General features: G+C 43.6%; 1 protein-coding gene across 2 annotated transcripts in view; it reads right to left on the reverse strand.

Moving 5' to 3' along the window:
- Positions 1–54: 54 nt before the first annotated feature.
- Positions 55–22,314, reverse strand: part of creb3l2 (cAMP responsive element binding protein 3-like 2) — a 25,195-nt gene continuing 2,935 nt past the window's right edge. The window contains exons 2-12 of one of the 2 annotated variants that reach the window (XM_069700395.1): positions 9,000–9,243; positions 8,032–8,240; positions 7,850–7,928; positions 7,354–7,556; positions 6,695–6,841; positions 6,285–6,343; positions 5,745–5,813; positions 4,021–4,120; positions 3,616–3,745; positions 1,381–1,615; positions 55–1,053 (exon numbers count right to left, since the gene is read on the reverse strand). In XM_069700395.1, the coding sequence (XP_069556496.1) occupies positions 978–1,053; positions 1,381–1,615; positions 3,616–3,745; positions 4,021–4,120; positions 5,745–5,813; positions 6,285–6,343; positions 6,695–6,841; positions 7,354–7,556; positions 7,850–7,928; positions 8,032–8,240; positions 9,000–9,243 (1,551 nt within the window). In that variant the 3' untranslated portion in view covers positions 55–977. Of the gene's footprint in view, positions 1,054–1,380; positions 1,616–3,615; positions 3,746–4,020; positions 4,121–5,744; positions 5,814–6,284; positions 6,344–6,694; positions 6,842–7,353; positions 7,557–7,849; positions 7,929–8,031; positions 8,244–8,999; positions 9,244–22,314 lie in introns of both variants that reach the window. The other variant, XM_069700394.1, reaches the window with a different exon arrangement.

Below are 22,314 nucleotides of genomic sequence, written 5' to 3' on the forward strand. Positions count from 1 at the left end.
TGCACACAGGGACAGATACACAAACAGAACGAAGACATATAAGTGTGAAGGGCAGCTAACAGGGTCCCCACAAGTCAAATATCAATATAATTTTTTTTTTTTTTTAAATAACCCACTTTAGATTTGATTTCAACATTTCAGTCAGTATTTACTGTGGAAATCACGGAGATAAGAGCGATCGGCCAACATCCCAAAAATGTAAATGACAGACACCCTGAATTATTTCCTTCAAACCTAAACACATCGTTTCAGTTTTTGCAGCCGATCTATGAACTTTTTAACATCTAAAAAAATAATCATTTCAAAGCGTATTTTCAAAATGAGTGCAGAGACCCCAAGCTAAGCCCTCGCTGCATGAAACTTTGAAAACAGATGAAGAAAATGTGAACAATATATAAAAGAGTACAATAGAAAATAAAAAAAAACACAAAATACAGTATGAACACAAATAAGTATCAAAATGGGATGTATGCATTACTGGAATGAAATAAAAACATTTAATAGCTACGAAGAGCAATAATCTTTGAAAAACAAACAAACAAACAAAAAAAAAGGTTTCTATAAATACAGAGTTCCTCATCAGTGTCCTGTAAAAAGCCTCACATGTCATATTTTAATAACACATCTGCGCTACATTTTCCACTAGATCTGTTTGAAAGTATCTCAATGTGATTTTTTTTAACACAGCTGGGGTCGATTCAAACAACTACAGCCGGTAAGTTGACTCATGAAGAAACTATTCAGTGCAACTTTACTTCAAAAACGAAGGCAACCAGTGCCCCTTTCGTTATCATCATCATTACAGTGTATCTGATTGGGCCATAAAAATGACCTTAAACAATCAGCGGCGGGAGCTACAGTGTGAGGTTTGCTCCAGGACACTGAACCATGCTCCAGAAATGGAAAGGGTGGTGGTGGGGAGGGTGGGGGGGGGTGTCAAAGGTCATCACGGGGAGGAAGGGAGGGTAAGGTCAATCTCAGGAGGTCTCGTTGACCGTTCGCTCCAGCTCTATCACTTTACTACTGCTCCCGTTCGCCCTCTGCTCCAGAGACCTGAGACACAATACAGATGGCATGAAACAATTTTTTTTTAAATTTTAAAAACAAATGAATAATGATGTTCAAAATAAAACTGATATATATCGGCAGGCTGCAGGTCCAGGTGTTAATATTTCTTTGGTAAAAAAAAAAAAAGCTGTGCAGTATTGAGATTCTACATGAACTTCATATTTACATTTTTATCGACAGTAGATTTCTGAGAAAAGCAAAATGTCAAAAAGAAAGAAAAACTTCAGCTTAAGTCTGCGGACCAAAGATTTTTACAGGACGGCCAACTTAGGCCCACGGGCCGCTTCTTGCCCACAACTCGTGCGCGTTTACCTGTGCAGGTCCAGCAGCAGGTTTTCCGGCGACTGCGTATCGTTGTTCGTGTTCCTGAACGGCGGGTGCGTCTCCACCCGGCTGGGCTCCACGCTGAGCTTCTGTTGCTCCGAGCGACGCCACGCCGCCATGACGACGGCCGGAGTGTCCTCCCATTGGTCGGGATATTCACCGCCCAGGCCGAGGAGGTGCGGCTGCTCGTCCTCGAAGGTCGATAACAGACTCCTGGACTTTACTGAAACAGAATACAAAAATTGTAAAAAGTTGTAATTTAATGGTTTATTTTGAGTTATTCATGACATGTTGCTGTTTAAGAAGAAACTGTAGCGATATAAATGTCTTTATATACCTTTTGGAAAATTGCAGGTACTTGATTGGATAAACCATCACTGTCAGGCTAATTTCAACCCATCAGATCACTGCTGTTTTGTTCTTTTATGAACGCCGACAGCTATCACAGTACTCTGATGGGTCTGAACCACCGCCTGACAAGATGCATTGTGGGATTTCCTAAAACTTGCGATTTCTTTATCTCACAAAGAAAAATAAACTTTTAATAAAACTACTCAGGCTGAACGCAGCGACAAGTACCGCAATCATTCACACAAATACACACCGGCCTACACACACGCTTCATAACATGGCAGCTCCGCATGTTATTGTTTGCCTTTTGAAAAGACAGTTCAGCTTTTGTGTGTGTGAGTGTGTGTGTGTGTGTGTGTGTGTGTGTGTGTGTGTGTGTGTGTGTGTGTGTGTGTGTGTGTGTGTGTGTGTGTGTGTGTGTGTGTGTGTGTGTGTGTGTGTGTGTGTGTGTGTGTGTGTGTGTGTGTGTGTGTGTGTGTGTGTGTGTGTGTGTGTGTGTGTGTATGTGTGTGTGTGTGTGTGTGTGTGTGTGTGTGTGTGTGTGTGTGTGTGTGTGTGGGGGGGGGGGGCAGAGAGGATGTAGTGAAAGGTCAACTCTTCTCATCAGTCTCTGTAGCTGTTATTGCACCGCTGTAGGTGGAATCTGATTAGTGGCGATGTTATAATGGAGCTCCACAGTTTTACAGCTGGGAACTAATGATTCATTACGATGGAAACAGCAGGGCAGGTCAGTCCAGCTGAAAACTGAAAAGTGACTCTAACTATCTGCGTGTGTCTACTTCCACTTCGCTTAAGTAGCCCGTCTAAGCGACATAAATACATGAATATATTGCGTTATAATGAAAACCAAAGTATTTCTGTGTCATTCAAAATATGAACTTAACTGTGATCGTTTATTTCAATGTTGTTAGTTTGGTGAAGTCGATGATATTTCACACTCACTGCAGGTCTTAAACTTGCATTCATTTTATTTTTTTTCGATCATTTGGGTGCAGAACAACAACCAGCGCCATCACGGTTTTCATTTAATCTGGCTAAATTGTTGACAAAAACTTGCCTAATTACACATCCAGAAAAAGATATTATAATTATCATCGACTTCAAAGTTGTGTTTTTGTGTTCATTTGTCCAATATTCACTCTTACTTTAGCTTCTGTTTTGTTTTTTTAGCGGCTAAATTCTCCACAACTTTGTTTATTTGTTGCTACGCTAATAGTTTTCAAAGTTTTTTTGTTTTGTTAAAAACCCTCCTGCATCTGAAAAGGGGAAAAGATGAGAGCCAAAAGAGTGACTAAAAAAACATTAAAGTTTCGGGACAAGAAAACCAAAACAACGAGCTGGAAGGTCCTAAAACACCCAGTAGAGGTGAAATGATCTGCAGTCAAGTGAAAATTCAGTATGGATTTAACACTACGAGTGACATCACAGTTATTTAAGCTGCAGTTAATTCACATCTGTCTTTTACAGATGTGTGACAAGTAGAATTTCTAAATAAAAGGCTCTGCGACTAAATTCACGGTGGTGATGTCAACAGATTGCTCATCGAAATGCGGTCGGGCCAACACTCAAATTAGGCGCTTCAAGATAAACAAGTTCTCGTGTTCTCTAGTCGTGTGCCAAGAAGGCCGGACGACGAGATGATGTCATTAAAAGAGCGCCGGTCGAACCTCCAAATGCAAAACGACGTCGAAACGGTGACGAGAGATCAGTGATTTCTGTTAGTTGAATTCAGCTGTTTTCATACGTCTGAATGGAAATGATTCTATTGATTATGCAGAATGTTTGTGGTCAGTTCAATCAATCGTGACCAGGTGGTCATACGTGTAATCGTGTCTGTGATCGTGCGTGTGTAGTTTTAGCGTGCGTGGCTACCTGTGGCCGTGTAGGACTCTTTGACGGCCATCTGTTTGGAGGCGAGGCCCGTTTCAGCGACGGTGGAGCACGGAGTCAAACCGCTGGGATAGAAACTCCCCAAAAACAGAGCAAAACACAACACGACCACCTACAGGCAGACAGAGAGGAAGACCGAGGGAGAGGAGGAGGAAGAGGAGGAGGAGGAAGACGAGGAGGAAGAGGAGGAGGAGGAGGAGGAGGAGGAGGATAAATAAATTATGAATCCCACAAAATGCTAAGCTGCTAATGAATGATGGAAGCAGATGTTTCCAATTCAATATGAGAATCAATGTTTCATCACCACAATCTCCTGTTTACACACACACACACACACACACACACACACACACACACACACACACACACACACACACACACACATACCATTAAGCATGATGATGTCTGGGTGCCAGCCACCCTGCAGGACTTGGGGACTTTTCCTGCCACCACCGCCTGCAGAGACTGCAGCTGCTGCAGCAGAGACCTGCGGAGGAGCGCACACACAGGTTAGACACGCAATACACAACACGCAAGTTAAACACACACACACACACACACACACACACACACACACACACACACAGGTTAGACACACAATACACAACACTGTACTGTCGTACGGTAAGTTTACAGTTTATAGTATTTGCATTTTACTGCAGCTACGGCAGTTACTGGTTAAAAGTTAATAAACACAGTTTATAAGAGATGAAATAACCTATAAAGTATATCAAATTTAGTCCACGTTGTCCAGCTACAACGTTAAAATACAGCTGACGTGTTAATGCATCAGAAATAATAACCTGATAATGCAAGAAATGTATCTGAAAGGAGCCATTCAGCATAATAACCGTTTTTATTTTATTACTTCATGCAGGATTTGCACACAAAAAAAAATACACTTTTCCATCATTATTCACCGCCATCTTTTACCCTGCAATCAATATGTAACTATAACAACGTGTTTTAGTAACGTTTGTTAACTGTTAACGTCTCTTTTCAGCATTAGAAAGATATTGCGCAAGAATTTTGCTCTGCTTTTTGCTTCATTAGTAAGGCAGATCATTACTGGCAACAACAGACGCACCTGCAAAACAACACACACACACACACACAACTGGTTCATTAAACTTTCCACAGTGACGGTGAAGCTCACTTTTAACAAAGTGCAAAGCGAGACCCAAATAACAGCTGTGATCCAGTCAGCTATACTTAACACACACACACAAAGTTCATCCACGCATAACGAGAGCAAACAACACACTCTGTTTGATGCAGCTCGAGCATTTTTACATTAAAATAGCCTCATGATTATGCATTGATGCAAAACTGCAGCTGAACACGCTGAACAGATCCACCGGGAGCTTTTGATGCAGCTTTATTTGCAAATAATAAAAACCGAGTCGGTGTTTCCCTCCCTCCCTCCCTCCCTCTGGCGTCCGAGATACAAACAAACGCCTTCACAGGTTTGTGAAGAGAAGAGCAGAGAGTTGAAGGTGTTGCATTAACACGCTCTCAGGTCCTCGTTAACTTCCTGCTGCTTTGATTGGCACCACCCTTGACTCTGTGTGAGAAACAGGAGCCAAACTGTCATCGTTTCTGTGGCTCACTCATCTGTGTTGACAGAGGGTGTATCTATAAAGAGCTCAACCTCGCCCCCCCACCCCCCTTATCAAAGATCTGTTTGTGCTTCTGATGGGCTCCAGGATCCGTTTAAATGGGGCTAAAACTAAAGATTAGCGCGCATTTGCTGCTAAGATCCAATTAGCAGAGGCGTGTTCGGAAATAACAACACGACCGGCACACTTGAAAGCATCTTAGAGGGAAGACACAACTTCACGCGTTCATTTTGCGTGGAGTGATGATATCATAGAGCTGTGCAGTATAGAAGCTGCTGCATTTGTTGTTTGAGACAAAAAAAACTGCAAAATATTCCAATTTCAGGAGCTGAAATTACATTTTCATGGCAGTTGAGCACCTTTGATGTGAATTGAATAAATCATATCCGAGATGTGTGAATGTATGTGTGTGTGTGTGTGTGTGTGTGTGTGTGTGTGTGTGTGTGTGTGTGTGTGTGTGTGTGTGTGTGTGTGTGTGCGTGTTGTTCTTACTTGTTGGTGCACTCCAAAGTTTCCACTTTCCGGCGCAGCTCGTTGTTTTCATTGGAGCACGTCTCCACCCTGTGGTCAGAGAGGAGTACTGCAGGGTCAGTAACTGAACTCGGCCACCTTCATGCATCGTTAATTTAATCTGACATGTTTTATGTTCTGTTAATATTTCATAGCCAGTATCTCTCTGTTCTGTTAATGCTGCATGTATTTCAGTATTGTCTGACTATAACAGTACAACTTGTTTCATGCAGTATTTCTCGTTTATTGTACATTTATTTTTCGACAGCAAACATTGTTTTTATTTCTCTTCATCACATCTTGCTGCTTTTATTCTGCACACAACAGCAGGGATGTAACTTTACCATCTCTGGATGAAGTTCTTCAAACAGGAGATTATTTAAAATGGTTCATCGATTCATTTGATCAATCATTCAATCAGTAATAAAATTGTCAGAGTTTAATTTGTGGTTCTGCTTTTTACTTACAAACCGATTGTGACATTTCACACTTCATACGATGAAAGAACAACAAAGGACTTACTTCTTCTCCAGAGCGTCCATGTACTCCTTCTTCTTCCTGCGACTCTCTTGAGCTGAAATCTGAGAGAAACCAAAAAAATAAGAAATAATAACAAACAGTTAGTTTGCTTTATATATTTGTTTATAGGTTACAGTGTTCAGCCAGTAAAGGGACTCGAAGGCATAAAGCATACTAACTTTTTTGAAAATGGCTGCTGGGCAAAAAGGTGGATTTCAGTTTATTTTGTTTCATGAAAAACATTTTCTCCCATAATTGTGTTTTTATGAGCGTAAACAAACCAAAGATTTATCAATATTCCTATTTTTCAAGATGTCTTCATAATGGATACTCGCTTTGTGGCCTGCCTGAACTAACATTTGATTTAAACTACGATTAACAGCTGACTGAATATGATGTTCTGCTTCGTGCACCTTGTTCTTGATCTTCCTGCGGATCTTCTTCAGCGCCTTCTCCTCGGCTTTGGTGAGCGGCAGCTTGGTGGGAACCGGGTAACCTTCGGCCACCAGCGTGCGACGCTCCTCCTCGGTGAGCATCAGCGGTCCGGAGCCCTGCAGCTTCTACAGGACAACGAGACACAAGTCAGTCGGTCAAAGGTGCCAATTAATGTGTTTTTGATTATAAAAGTGAAAAAAAAAATTGGGGGGGAAGTAGGTGTCTCTTTTTTGGGTGAGTGTCTCAAAAAATATGAATGAAATCCGCGGTATCTTTTCTTTTGGGCATTTGCGGCGTAAAGGAAAGCGTATGTAATTATACGATCAGTAAATAAAAGGTGAAAAGATGTTCACAAGAAACTCAAAATGGTGGAAAAGCTAGTATTTTCGACACATGATGTTTCTGTATTGTACTGTATCAGCAAAAAGGGCAGAAAAGCAAAGTTCATGTCATAAGAACTTGTGACGATATAAAGAAAAACAGTTAGTAACATTTACAGACAGTTTGTTGCACCGATTTCAAGAAAAACTACATTTTATGATGAAATGTGCTTTCAAAAGTATACTTTTTTTTTGGCACATTTTGTGCTGATTAGTTATAATAACGATGTTGCGGGTGAATAATTGGGAGTGCTTACGTGGGGAGCGGTGAGCAGAGGGGAGTTGGACAGGGAGGAGGCGGCACGAGGCGACACCTTGAGGCTGGCCTGGGTTGGAGGCGGGCTGGTGGGGGAGGTGGGGCAGGACAGGCCCGGCGGGGCGTGGACGGGGCTCTGGCTGCCCTCGGAGTCGCTGCCGTGGGAACTGGGAGGAGTCGGAGGCATCTGCAGTGACTCCAGACCTGAAAGACCAGGGTTAGCTGATTAGCTTAGCGGGGGGTTTTAGTCTCAAGACAGAGAAACAAAATGGCAGAAATTAAAATTTTATGGGATGTGAGAGACTATTTAGATATTAAAAACAAATTGAATAGCATTTAAGAATTATATTTGAAATGAGTTAAATGTAAAAAAGCTTTTCACGGAAATTTTTGTGCATTTTTTGGAGGAAAATCTCATCAAACAAATGGCCAGCAGGGGTCCTCGCAGCACCAGACGACTGACATGCAAACAAGTGGAAAAGAATTTGAAAACTGACCTTTGGGTGAAAGATTAAGGAACTGGTCCACTTCATGAGGCTCCAGTTTAATCTGCGGGATGATATTCTCCTCTTTAATCTGCGAACACGCAAAGAGAAACACGAGAAGACAGACGGGCGTTACAAACTCTGAAAAAACAACCACAAACATCAGGTTTCCTGGCGTGTCCCCGGTCTCTCACCTTGATGCCTTTTCCCGGGTTGTTGCTGCCGACTGTGGTCTGAGCTGGGGAGGCGGCCGGGGCCACGGCGGGGCCCTCGGGAGCGTGGGGCCCCTCCGCGGAGCCCAGAGAGAGGGACAGGGTGGGGAGCAGAGAGGGGCTCTCGCACAGGAGGCCCTCCATGGCTTCCTCCTGCTCCATCGGCCACTCGGTCACATCGCAGTCAGACTCTGCTGCGGGACAGACAGCGTGAGACTTTGTTTTGTATTTCATTCTTCTTTTTTTTTTAAGTACAAGATTAGATCAGATTCAGCCTGATTGTTTAATTCACTTTAGTTTCAAAGCAGGACGTGCAAACAGTCGGGAAACTGTCTATTTAATAAGGAAAATATATCTACAGGTAATACACGTAATATACAATGCAAACGCGCATATTTTATAAACGGTTTACAAGTTGGTTAACAGATTATTTGGCACCGCTTTATAAATCAGTAATAATCTATCAAAAATAACGACTTTTGGGTTGCCAGGTTGTGAAAAGTAATAAATGTTATAAATTCACATAAAAACTATTGAATACTCGTTCTGATTGGAAACCCGACGATACTACGTCCCGCCCACCGATAGCTGTAACTTGACTATACCACTGGCCTGTCAATCAAACAGAATGGCCCCCACCCCCCCCCCCCCCAAAAAAAACACAAAAAAAACAGGCTTATTTTCTAATTAATGGCAGGATTAATTTCGGATGGACCGCCAGAAAACTAATTAGAAGGAGCGACTTTAGCTGAAAACACCATAATTACTTGTGGGGAAAAAAATATTGACTTCATATTTCATGAGAGAAGTTGAATGGGAGTCTATGGAGCGGGAGGCTGTTAGGAGCCTCTAGTGGCACTCGGTGGTATTGCAGCTTAAGACACTTCCGCACCGGAACCATTACGAAGCTTCGAGCACTTTAATATCCGGTCTGTCTCCTCGTGTCTCACCTGCGTCACTGCCTTGCTCTCCGGTCAGGTGCGACAGGGGCGACTGGGGTCGGCTGTCCCCGCACAGCGAGTAGCTGTGCTCGGCGGTGATGTGCGGGGGAAGCGGGGAGGACGGGGACAGGTCGCTGCCGTCCTCCCCCTCCATGGCCTCCGCTCCTCCTCTCCCACCGGACAGGAAGGGGTCGCTGAGCAGCTGGCCCAGCAAAGCATCCTGGGAGAGGTCGTCCAGGAACTCGGAGAAGTGCTGCAGAATTAAAAAAACAAAAAAACACGCACATCAAACGCTGTGAATATTATATGTGCAGAGGGTATTTCAGATCCCATCAGAGACGAAGACACACGCAGACAGACAGATAATTATCAGAAAGCCGCATCGTTAGGAGTCTGTGACAGACGGTCTGTAATTACAGACGCTTTCAATTCTTTATTGGCACCTTCCCACCAGATCTGCTTCAGGGAAGATCATCCCACACTTTAACATTATGTTTCACCGGCTGAAAACTACCCCCCCCCCCCCCACACACACACACACACACACACATCGCCCCTGACTAACCACTGTTTAACTGTGTGTGTGTGTGTGTGTGTGTGTGTGTGCTTGTGTGTGTGTGTGTGTTTAATGTATCACCACACTGTGAATCACACACACACACACACACACACACACACACACACACACACACACACACACACACACACACACACACACACACACACACACAAGCCTTCTTCTTCATCCCACCCTTAATCTCCTCTTTCATCCCCCCTCACCTCCCTCACCACATTCCTGTCTCTCCACAAGGTGACTGTGTGTGTGTGTGTGTGTGTGTGTGTGTGTGTGTGTGTGTGTGTGTGTGTGTGTGTGTGTGTGTGTGTGTGTGTGTGTGTGTGTGTGTGTGTGTGTGTGTGTGAATCTGCCTCCATGTTTCAGGTGTTATGACTGACACGCACACAAAAAGGTAGACAAAGCAACAACAAAAAAAAGCCTCTGCAGATGTGTTGATAACTTCTTGACATACAACTCCGACAGACAGATGGACTCCTGCACGTCTACGAACACGCAGGAATTGAATTCGACGCATTCAAGCACTTTTGTTTGGACACATGGAAATCTTCAAATGTTGTTTTTTGTTTTGTCTGATAAACTCAAAGATATTCAGTCTGCAGGAATACAAAAGAGAGAAAGTCAGCAAATCTTCACGTCAGAGAATATTTGTATTAACTATTGGAGGAATGCAACTGTAACACGATGCAAAATGTTTTGCTTTTAAAACTGTCCTGTGTTTAAACGTGTGAAATGTCAAATCTTTTTTTAGTTTTGTCATTAATGAACCTCCGTACATTTGTCGCTAACAATCATTTTTGCACCATTGTGGCAAATTCTCAAGTTTTCTGTGTGCATCTTCATTTTATTCTTTTACACAGAAATGTATTTTTCCACCGTGAGGTCGTTACGGTTTCAACTCGTCTGACAGATACGTAATATTCACTTCAAAAAAAAAAAAAAAAAAAAAAAAAACCGAGACTTTTTCCAGTCTTGTCCTGACTTCAACTCCGAGAGGATGTGAAAAAAAAAAAATGTCTGATGCAACCTCGACTCCTGAAATCCTGTTGGCAGGCAGAGTAGGAGGAAGGTTTCCGAGGGCAACTTTAGCCCAAATAAAGACTTTAAATTAGACACACACATGAAATTAAAGACTAGGAAAGAAAAGAAACATGCAGAGTTCAGACAAGCTTAGTTCAGTTATATAACATCAGACACAAGATGTGTGTGTGTGTGTGTGTGTGTGTGTGTGTGTGTGTGTGTGTGTGTGTGTGTGTGTGTGTGTGTGTGTGTGGGGAGATGCATGAAGAGAGAAAGTGAAATCAAGATGGAGGAAGAGAGGAAACAGGAGTAGGTTGGACGGCCGAAGGTCAAACATGTGGCTTCGATTACAGACTGAAAAAGAGAGGACGGCTACTATTCTCTCTCTCTCTCTCTCTCTCACACACACACACACACACACACACACACACACACACACACACACACACACACACACACACACACACACACACACACACACACACACACACACACACACACACGCAGTCGAAATGACCTCTTCACTTCATCAACACAAAACACACTCCTACTGCCGTATGCTGCCCTATATGGCCCGTCGTCAGGCCTCGTGTGTGTGTGTGTGTGTGTGCGTGCGTGCGTGCGTGCGTGCGTGTGTGTGTGTTTGTATTGCAAACATCGACAGCATACCGTGAATCTATTCAAGAGGGAGAAGACAAATATTTACACATTTATCCACCAGTGGGTCCATTTCTGACCTCCATAATAATCATCGTTAGCTGGTGTCACTTTAATCAACCCTTAATATTAATGTATGCTACAGTGTGTGTGTGTGTGTGTGTGTGTGTGTGTGTGTGTGTGTGTGTGTGTGTGTGTGTGTGTGTGTGTGTGTGTAAAAGTGAATGTGCAAGTGCCTAAACCCTTCGCACTGCAGGCAAACATTTACAACGCTTTACCTCCTCCCGCTGTCGCCTAGCAACGACATCTGCACAGTGCTGACAGCCATCTTATACGTCAAACTCTGATTACACAAGTTTACAAGCTCTCGCACACACACACACACACACACACACACACACACACACACTGACAGCTAGGGGTCCTACTGTGATCATAAAATACCAGAAGATGTGTTTTTACGTTAACATCTCAGCGTTTATCCAACGGAAAGTTATTTATTGTTTTATTTGACAGGAACAATTCTCACTGAAAAGAGTCAAGAGGTTCCATAAAAGTCTAATTTTCCTGAGCCTGTTTGCTGAGCTGAGAAAAGTTGAAAATCTATGAATGAAACAAGATCAGGAGTCGACGGCCGGGCCAGCTACTTGGAGCTAAATGCTAACGTTGGTGTGCAGATGTGACTAATAAAGCAAAACAAAATGATCGTGAGTAACATACAAGGAACAACATTTAGTAAGAAACCATCAAAAACTCCACGACGGTAAAAAAAAAAAAAAAAAAGGGGGGATGCAGTTTTTAGGGCGGAGTAATTACACACATGACAGAGACATCATTAGTGGGTTTTGGTTTATATGATGTTTGACGCCACCCTTTTTTCTATCGATGCCACATTCCTGTTTCACAATCCAGCAGAAAAGCCCCCCCCCCAAAAAAAAACAACAACAAAAAAAACACCTTTAAAATCATTTTAAAATGTGCACGCAAACAAACAAACACAAAAAACAACAAAACAAAAAAAAACAGGCCTCCCGGCGTGAGGACAAGAAAGGAATAAATCCTGGTCTTGTTTAAGAACAGGAAATGGGAGAGGTCCATCGCCGCCTGCGCGCGCACACACACACACACACACACACACACACACACACACACACACACACACACACACACACACACACACACACACACACACACACACACACACACACACACACACACACACACAGCGAGGCTTTATGAGCTCGCTGGCATTTCTTTTGCAGTCGCAGTTTGTGGTTGTGTGCGAGCGACCGGGCTGCAGGAGTCGGTCGCCGGCCGGGTGTAGCCCATCACACGCCACAGAAACCTCTTTGTCTTCGCGGAGAGGAGACGTGTTATTTCGGGCCGACGGTAACTCGACACTCTCCAGCGGGGAAACAAAAGAGTCGAAATGGGAAAACTGGGAGTTTAAACTGGAAGTAGGGCAAAAAGAAAGGAAAAAAAATCAGTAGGTCACCGACTGCTCCGAGGGACTTGCGGCGATATAACAATGAGGCCGCTCTCGTGATTTTCTGAATAAAGTTTTCTCCCGTCACACACAGAAAACAAGCACCGCTGACAATACAGATCGTAATCTTTTAATTAAAGCCACAATGAAATCCTCAGAAGGAGGAGGAAAACGAACACCGACTATCCCTCCAGCTCTGGCGAAAACATCGGCACGGAAATCTCGTGTCAGCCAAAGACACGCCGCCCGTTCAGAATAGTTTTAACATGTCTGATTTTAATCAGGGAAACAGTGACGGAGGGGAAGAGTCTGAAGGAGGTCAGACGAGGCTGCTGAACTCAGCGAGCAGAGAAAATGGTGAAAACGAGGCGTTAAAAACAGGACAGAGAGTCGACGGCACAAAGTACAGCGGAGGTTAATGGGAGTTAAAACTTTGACCTGATGATGACGACGCGAGATAGAAAACAAGGGATAAGAAGAGTTATCAGAATCCATCTCAAGAACTTGTGTAAAAGGTTTGATGTCAATCCATCCGGTAGTTGTTGAGCAACGGCGTTTTAACACCTGAAAGTTCAGACAAAGGTTCAAATCAAGTTTCATGTTTTTGTGACATTGTCATTTTTATTCATATTTATTTGTTTTGGTTTCGCGTTGACAGTTTGGGAGAGAAATAAATAACTTTGTCCGACATGCTTACGTTCCTCTCTTTGACTTTTCATTTGGAATTGAGAACTACATTCTTTTTACACTATATTATTTTCATTATGACGTCACAACAAACAAAACCTGTTAATTTGGTTCAGACCAAAGTGAAAAGTCCGAAGGGGGCGCTGAAATCTGCCCAAAACTTCACGACAATCAATCCAATGACTGTCGGGATACCAACCAACCAACAGACCAGATCGTCATCTTTTCTACAGCTGTTCAAAGACCTAAAGTGTTTCTGTTCGCGTGAGTATTCAAATCTTTTTTTATTCTAGTGAAGGCAATTATAAAAAATAAAAAAAACCTTAACATACTTTGAAATGTTAAAAAAAAAAAACATCACCATAGTACGACTTGTGTTAAAAGGCTTAGCGCCAAATAAACCATTGGGATGCACCAAATATCCTGTTACCACTCACTAATAATCCAGTTTCCTGAAAAGTTTGTCACCGGGCGGCGCGGCGGACGACGGGACTCGACCATAAAAGCCTCGACAGCTGCGTCGGTCGCCAGCTAGCGGCTAAATTAACGGTGTGCGAGTTGGGAGGGCAGGAATGTCCTTTCCAGGTCTGTAATTCCTCTGAAACCTGCATCTGTTTTAACCCCTTAATGACCAGAAGTTCAAGCTTCGACGGGGAAGACGAAGAGGAAAGTCTGATGATGCAACACTTTCCTCCTCAAAAAGCCAAACCAGATGTGAAAAACTACACCGGAAAAAAAAAAAAAAAAAAACGTCTGAGGGTCCTAAAGACTCACACAGGCTGCTTCTGTCCTGGTGTGTGTGTGTGTGTGTGTGTGTGTGTGTGTGTGTGTGTGTGTGTGTGTGTGTGTGTGTGTGTGTGTGTGTGTGTGTGTGTGTGTGTGTGTGTGTGTGTGTGTGTGTGTGTACCTTGCCCTGGACTCATCTGCTGTGTGTACTTTTGCTGATGACACAACTTCACACGCACACTAAATAAAGCAGACAAACACACACACATGTGAATCCATATCGGGGAAAACTGAATGACTCATTGGTCTGATTTGGATCCAGGACGTTGGATTGTACCGCTCACTGGACGGTCACAGATCACCGACACGTGTCCCATTAGAACCAGATAAAACCGTACGAAAGGTTGAATTAATATCTGAACTTTTATCTTGCCGGTTAAACAAACTGTCCTGCGAGAAGTCACCTTAACAAGTCGATAACTGTTCAAATGTACACGTATTTAATGCTAAATAACTTCTCATAGCAACATCACCGAACCACAGTTAATGGCTTAATTTGAAAAAGACACTTGGAGCATTACATTTATATAGAAAAAAATGTATTTGATCTCAATAAAAAAAGGTAAGACATTACATACAAATACACACACAGGTTCTATTTCCAGCCCATAAACGTTGCACTCAGTAGTGAAAACAACAACATGGTTTGGAAGATACTTTTGTTAATCTATAAACTGCTAATTTTGCATATGTGTAGTTTATAGTGCGTTTACTGTTGTATGAAATAAACATTTTAACGAGCAACTTGTTTTCACATGTAAACAAGTCGTAGGCGCCGGCATCCGAACACCAGGGGGCGCTGCAGAAAGGGGTTTAACTTTTGGTAGCACTTTTTAATAATTCAAAATGTCAAGGTTACAACATCTAAATTGTAGGAGCCCTTGGACTGCTATATCTGACTATTTTGTGTGTTTGTATTCATTTTGTGTGTTTGGCGCAGCGCTAATGTCACGTAACTTACTGGACGTACGTTAAATATGTTGTAACAGATTCGAACGCCGCCCTCGTGGGTGACAGTCCTGGGTTTGTTCAATCCAATCATCCTTAATCTCCTCCTTTTCGTGGTCTTTTTACTTTGTCATATGACGTCCTACTCCAGCGTGTACTTTTCACGCTGAGGCAACGCAGTGTCCTCTAGTGGACTGACGGGTGTATTACATGCTGAAATGAAGTACGGTGAAAATAGGAGCCAAGAATTCACAGCTGGCACAGACGATGAGGTCAAAACCGAAGTCTGGAAAACGCTCATGATTCTGCGAGTCCGGCATCCGGTCGTTACGGTAACCGAGTCAGCTGACGAGCGTCTACAACCACCGAGAAAAAAAGCGACCTGCCTACAGACCAGATGGAAACGTTGGCGAGTCATGACTGCTCCGTGTCTGATGTCTAAGAAATCCCAGAAGCCCTCCGGAGACACGGCACAACCTGCACTTTAACATGCAAGATTAAAAATCTCTTCAAAAACAGCTGGAGTCTTCAGCTGAGACAAACCGCGCACGAGATAACCGCGATAACCCCAAGGACCATAAATCACCCTGCAACCACTTATCACCTGAGGCTGGTGCTTTGTCTCCGTGTGGCATTGATACCGTTAGAAGACAAATCGCAGACCTTGGGGGCTTCTGCTATCTGGGTCTCACATGGGGGGGGGGCAGTACCAAGCCTACATGTCTAGATTGTGTCGGAGTGCTTACAGGACGCAGCTCACAGACGCCGACGTTAAATAAGCAACAAAGTTCACGGAAAGCCGCATGTTTAGGTTTCCCTCCCAGTGTTATTTACTGGCACGCACACACACACACACACACACACACACACACACACACACACACACACACACACACACACACACACACACACACACACACACACACACGAAGAGTTGAAGCTCGGCCACAATGACCTCGCGTAACAAAAACGTCCTCATTTCCAAAGGGAAACTGGAGCTGGTTCTCACAAGGATACGAGTACAACGCAGACACTCCCTGACCCAGATTCCCCCCCGACATCGATCCCACCGCCGATTAACCAAAAACAACCCGCTAATCAAAGACGTGACGAGTTCACCACGAAAAAGAAAAAAAGCAGGAAAAAGAAAAAAGAAAACCAGAAACGAGACGAAGGCTGCAATGAATCATTATCTTTCATTCAAACTCAAGCAATTAATCTGCTTCTTTTTTCTTTTTTTTTGTTCCACCAATATGTCTACAAAAATGCCCAAAATTCAGATGAAAAATTCTTCGGAGTCCAAGATGACATTTAACCTTAATTAAAAACCCCCAAAATAAAAAGTTAAAAACAGCAAACGTTCACAACCGAGAGGCTGGAACGAGGAAATGTTGAAAAATGTCTGTAAGAGCACTTCTGTAATCCAATAAAGTAGCTGACGATTAACTCTGCGTGTTTGAAAGGTATCGCTTGTATTGGCCCACTTACAAAGGATTATCGCTTGATTCTGCAGTGCCGCTCAGCTTCACAGCGTTTTAGTGTTTTTCGGCTCATTGTTTTTGTTTTTTTCTGACTTATTTATTTCTAATGTTTTTTTCTGACTCGCAATCAACAAAAATAAGTTTGAAAAAGTTCAGAAAATGAACAATTGCAACCTGATTTTCTTCTCTGTACTAGGTTAAAGGTCACGAAGCTCATATTCTGTGAGGGACCATGAATACAACACATCTGCAGAGATATCATCCACCAATCAGACTCGGTTCTTCCAAAAAAACAAAAAACAAAAAACTTGGCGGGGGCGGAGTCATGATTAACAGACGTAAACAACAGAGAATTTCAGCAGGCGTGATGTCCAGCAGGGCTGCGAGTGTTTGCTCTCCACCCACCGGCGAGGACAGGAACACACACACACACACACACACACACACACACACACACACACACACACACACACACACACACACACACACACACACAAAAGACAAAAATCACAACAGATCCTTTAAAAAAAAAAAAAAAATGTTTCCAGACCTTAAACGTTCCCTTCCTGTTTAACACCAAACGTCAGTGCGGACTCACTAACGTTTAAATAGAAGATCTCGGATGTCGGAGTTTATGCTCCGGCACGGCAGGAAAATTTGTTAAAAATAGTGGAAAACATATCGAGTCAAAGTTCAAAACTGTGACTCAGACGTTATCTGAAGGCTGATATTGAATTTGTGTGTGTGTGTGTGTGTGTGTGTGTGTGTGTGTGTGTGTGTGTGTGTGTGTGTGTGTGTGTGTGTGTGTGTGTGTGTGTGTGTGTGTGTGTGTGTGTACAAACAGACCCTCCAGATGACAAATGGAAAAAAAACAACAAAAAAACAACTTTCAACTTTGAGTAAAATCCCTCCTGGAGCTTCCCAAAAGTTCAAAACTCAACCCCCACAAAACACACACACACACACACACTTTCCACTCTGTCACACTAACTGATCACCGAGTACAACTCCCCCCCCTCCACCCGACCCCCCAGTTACTCCACAATGACTTCGCTCAGTCACATGACGCAACATCAGCCTGAAGTTTTCACCTCCTTATTTATTTATTTTTTTTATACCCGTGAAGAAAAGTCTGTATGTTTACGTAAACAAATCTCGTACAAAGATGTGGTACCGAGCTGTGTGCAACTATCTACGGTGTTTTATTTATTTTTTTCATCCAGAGTTAAGTTAAACACAATATGGGGCGAAATGTTGGTCGTACATTATTAAAATCCCAACTTTTAGACGGCACTTCCTGTCAGGTGCGGCGCTGTTTGTGTCGAACACAAGAACAGCTGTCTTCCTGTCTGTCATCATCCTTATAAAAAATAAATAAATAAAAAAAAATGGGTCAGCTCACACATGAAATAACGTTTTCCATCTCCGCACTCTCGACTACTGACCGCTGCACTGACGTCCGTCCAGCCGAACTCCTTCAACCCGACTCCTCCTCGTTTACCTCACCGACACAAACTCCACCTTTTTTTTTTTTTTCTAACGGGAAGATTTGGGGATTTATTCTGAGCTAAACTGAAGTCATCAGTCGTCTCTGTTGTGTTTCTTTGTGTTAAAATCTGCTTGTTTGCGGCAGGTTTCCTCCTCCTGAACAACATTTGTTACAGAGTAGAATCAGAACACAATCTGGGTCGGCGCCGGTCCCGCTGAGTCCCCCACACTGAGCTTCTTAATCCTCAGAACAGGAAAACATTCAGGGGGGGGGGACTTGTTTGGGGCGCGCCGGGGCGAGTTTTCTGAAGCCAGGGAGGCACATGCTTGAATGTGAAGTCATCCACACTGACGCGCGCACGCACACACACACACACACACACACACACACACACACACTGAACTTTGCCTGGATGGACAGGCTTGTTCACGTCTCGTACAGTGAAAAGATTCGTGCAAGAAAAAGACAAGAGTTTAAATGTAAATCACATTTCAGTTTGGATCGTTTCAAAGCTCGTTTGGGAGATTTTTAGCCGACGCTGATCCTCAGAAGAAAACATAAAGTGATTGCAAAGGTTTCTGCAGAATATTAAAATAAATGTCAGGATCTGCAGCCATCTCCATCTTCCTCCAGGAATCCTTGTACTCTTGCACTGATATATATATTTATATATATATATATATAGGAGCTGAGGGAGGAGCTTGCGGGGGATCTGACTCAATCTGATATATATCAGATCGAGTCAGATCCCCCAAATATGGTCAATTTCAGCTCCAAACCGCTCCGAACTAGCAAAGACGGCGGCGGACAAAATCCGAACTCGAGGCTTCGTCACGGCCTCGAGGTTTCCGCTTGGTTGGTATCTGATATTTGTAAAAGAAAACTTGAATTTAAAGAAATTTAATGGACGTTTATGGGTGAAATTCGGACAATCTGAGAGAATAAACAGCCGGGGAGAAAGACGAAATAAGTCATAAAGCAAAGAGGTGAAGCAGCAGCAGAGGTTCTGGCATTTCAGACAGGAGCCAACTCGTCCTGAGCTCACGCTCGGGGGGTGGGGGGGTTGTACTCAGTGTGTGTGTGTGTGTGTGGGGGGGGGGGGTTGTCTATGTTCAACTCTCTGAGCCAGTTATGAGCTACTAATCAAACCACATCAAAGCCGAGTGTTTCTTGCTGCTCAAACACTTTAATAAGCAGTTTAGCAGCTTTACACACTTTGATGTTTAATACCCGAAATACTGGAGCAGGAGGTCCCGAGTCTCATTACAACAACTAAACCCACTGAAATTGTGTCGATTCCACAACTTTAAAGTTTTTAACACTGAACGAAATCCTGTAAACGTCGCAGATCTCCCGACGTCGCAGCGTGTCCGAAGAGATTCAGAAGAAACGGGAAGAAGTGGAAAAGATCATAAAGAGGGAAAGACCGAGTGGCCAGTGAGCAGATTTCCAACGGCTGAGTGTACAAACCAAATCCTGCTAAACACACACACACACACACACACACACACACATAACCTTTTACAACCTTTTATGGTGGCGAAAGTAAAAGCGAGTGGGGGTAGAGAGGAAGAGAGGACGAGTAGAGAAAAAGAAAGAAAAGAGAGGAGGAAAACCGACCGAGAGGTAAATTTAGCTTCGCCTCTCAGAACCGAGGCTCCTGTGGATTTTCTATAATGATCCCTCACGCACTGATTACTACCTTCGCTTTGCTGCTCGCCCGCCCGCCCACAGCCAGCCCGAGTCTCAGTCCACTTTCAGAGTCGAGAGAAGAGTTGCATCAGATTTGACAGAGAGGAAAAACGCGACCATGTGTGCGCCATGTGAAGACCACTGTCACTTTTTGGAGACCAAAAAACAAAACAAAAAAAAAACGCTGGATGTGAATCTTTGCTGACGCGAGGAAGAGTGGAAAAATCGGACAATATTTCCGATTCGTTTTCAATATCGATTCTGCTTCGGATATTTCAGTTACAAAACCCGATAATGCACTTTTTATTCAACAACAACAACAACAACAAGTCTTCACAACAACAAGACACTCCTTCTTTCTGGTATAAGCCCCGCCCACTGAAGCCACATAAATTCTCGCGTTCAGAATCTCGTTAGCTGGACAAAACGTCAATCGTCGACTCCAATTAGCCTGAAGGCAACTGAATGACATTCACCATGAAAACATGAAGAAGCAGTAATATCAGACTGAACAATGAAGCAATGAAACAAGATGGCAACTAATTCTACGAAAAGTTTCCTACTTTTTGTATTTTAGCAGAGATGCAACGATTTTCTGAATCAATCAACAAACTATGTTCACGATCGACGAGTCATTTCAGTCACTTTTCTTGAAGCAAACTTTGGTTTCAGCTTCTCGAAACCGACACATTTCTGTTTTTCTTTCACATATTTGACAGTAAACTGAAAATCTGAAGGTTTCAGACCAAAAATGAGCGAAAACTAAAAGACATTATGGCGGCTTGTGGGAAATGAATCGATGAAATAAAGTGCTGATCAGTTGATTGTTAGGAGAATCACAGGCTGCAGTCCAACCCTCTGTGCACCGTACTGTGAGCAATCTGAATTTTACTGCACATCTTTGCATATTTATCTAAATCTATGACATCACAGTCCGAGTCTGAGATTGTCCGTATCGGCCCGTAAATCTCTAAATCATAAACAGCGAGTCTTTATCTGGTTGCTGTGCGTTCGTCAACAACCTGAAGATCCGGCACCACACCTGCAGTAATTACACAGAGCGCCTCGTAATCCCACACACAGGTGTGCTCCTGCAGCGGAGGCCGCAAACCGACTGGCAGATCCGTCGATATAAATATAATATAAATGTAAATGTGAAGAGAACGGTCCGGTTGCAACAAACCGGCACGATGAAAACGTATCGACACTTGACCTTCGACCGGCAGTAAAAAAGAAAAGTGACTGCATTCAGTTATTCTAAGTTTGCTGAGTGTGTGTGTGTGTGTGTGTGTGTGTGTGTGTGTGTGTGTGTGTGTGTGTGTGTGTGTGTGTGTGTGTGTGTGTGTGTGCGTGAACTGAACGACCGTGCCGCGCCGCACACTGACACTCATGTTACAAGCGGACACACGGACCATTCAGAGGGCGAGCAGGATGCCCTGCCCCGACGGAGAACAGGCTCGGCCCTGTGAGCGCACGCAGCAGGTTGTTGACCCGCCGCGCCGCGTGCGCTCCGGTACCTCGACCCCGAGCGCCTGCCGAGCTGTCAAGAGCCTTCGTCTGTATTAATACATTTTAAAAAATAAATAAAAAAAAAAAAAATCCTTGTGCTTTAACGGATTTCGTAAGACAGCGGGCGAGTATTTATCTGCGGGTATTTTCCGCGTGTTGTGCCAAGCCCCGCGGAGCGTGCGCGGCGCAAACGCACTCCTCGTCCTCTGCATGTTGGCCTCCAGCTGCAGCGAGGACGACATGTGCTCAGCGGCGTGCCAAACTTCCAAAGATGCGAGTGTGAGCGAGAGCAGGAGAGGAATTTAAGTTGGGGGTGTCGAGGTTCAATCTTCCTCTCTCGGTCTTCGCGTTCGTTTCTCTATTATTTAACATTTCTCGTCCGTACGTGGACGGATCATGAAAACGATGACTCACGAACTGAAAAGTTTGCATCATTTCGTGGTGATTTTGCATCTTTTTGCGGTTATTCAGCATCTTGTGGTTCATTTCTGCCTCTTCGCAGTTATTTTACATCATTTTGCATTCATTTTTCAGGTCATTCATAAAGAGACAAATATTTCTTCACTTCCGTCTGGAGTAAAGCCGCGAGAGTCTCGTCGGTGTAGATGCCTCAATCACATCTGCAGCAGATGTTGATGACAAGAAGAATTGGCCATCGAATTTCCCGAAAAGCAAATGCAGACATTTAGTCGTACCTAAAAGAAACACGTTTTCAAATAAATACTTCCTTTACATTCCTCTCGTCAATTCTTACGACTTAAACGATCGCTTAAACTTGTTGGACTTGTTTTCTGAAATACAAGAGACGCCACACGGCCAAGCCTAAAATGCGCACTTGAAGGATTGTCGTACGCGATCTCCCCGATGTCGTCGTATTACTGCGAAAACCTGAGAAACCTGATTGTGATAAAGGAAAAGCTTTAACACAACAGGAGATGGGAGGGACCTGGAGGAGAGGCGTAGAGGCCGGGAATCCAACACATGCTACCGACCGA

The sequence above is a fragment of the Brachyistius frenatus genome, unplaced genomic scaffold (genome assembly GCF_029030835.1).
Source record: "Brachyistius frenatus isolate BFR_SWC_R1_liver_20210118 unplaced genomic scaffold, ASM2903083v1 Contig_33, whole genome shotgun sequence".
NCBI lineage: Eukaryota > Metazoa > Chordata > Actinopteri > Embiotocidae > Brachyistius > Brachyistius frenatus.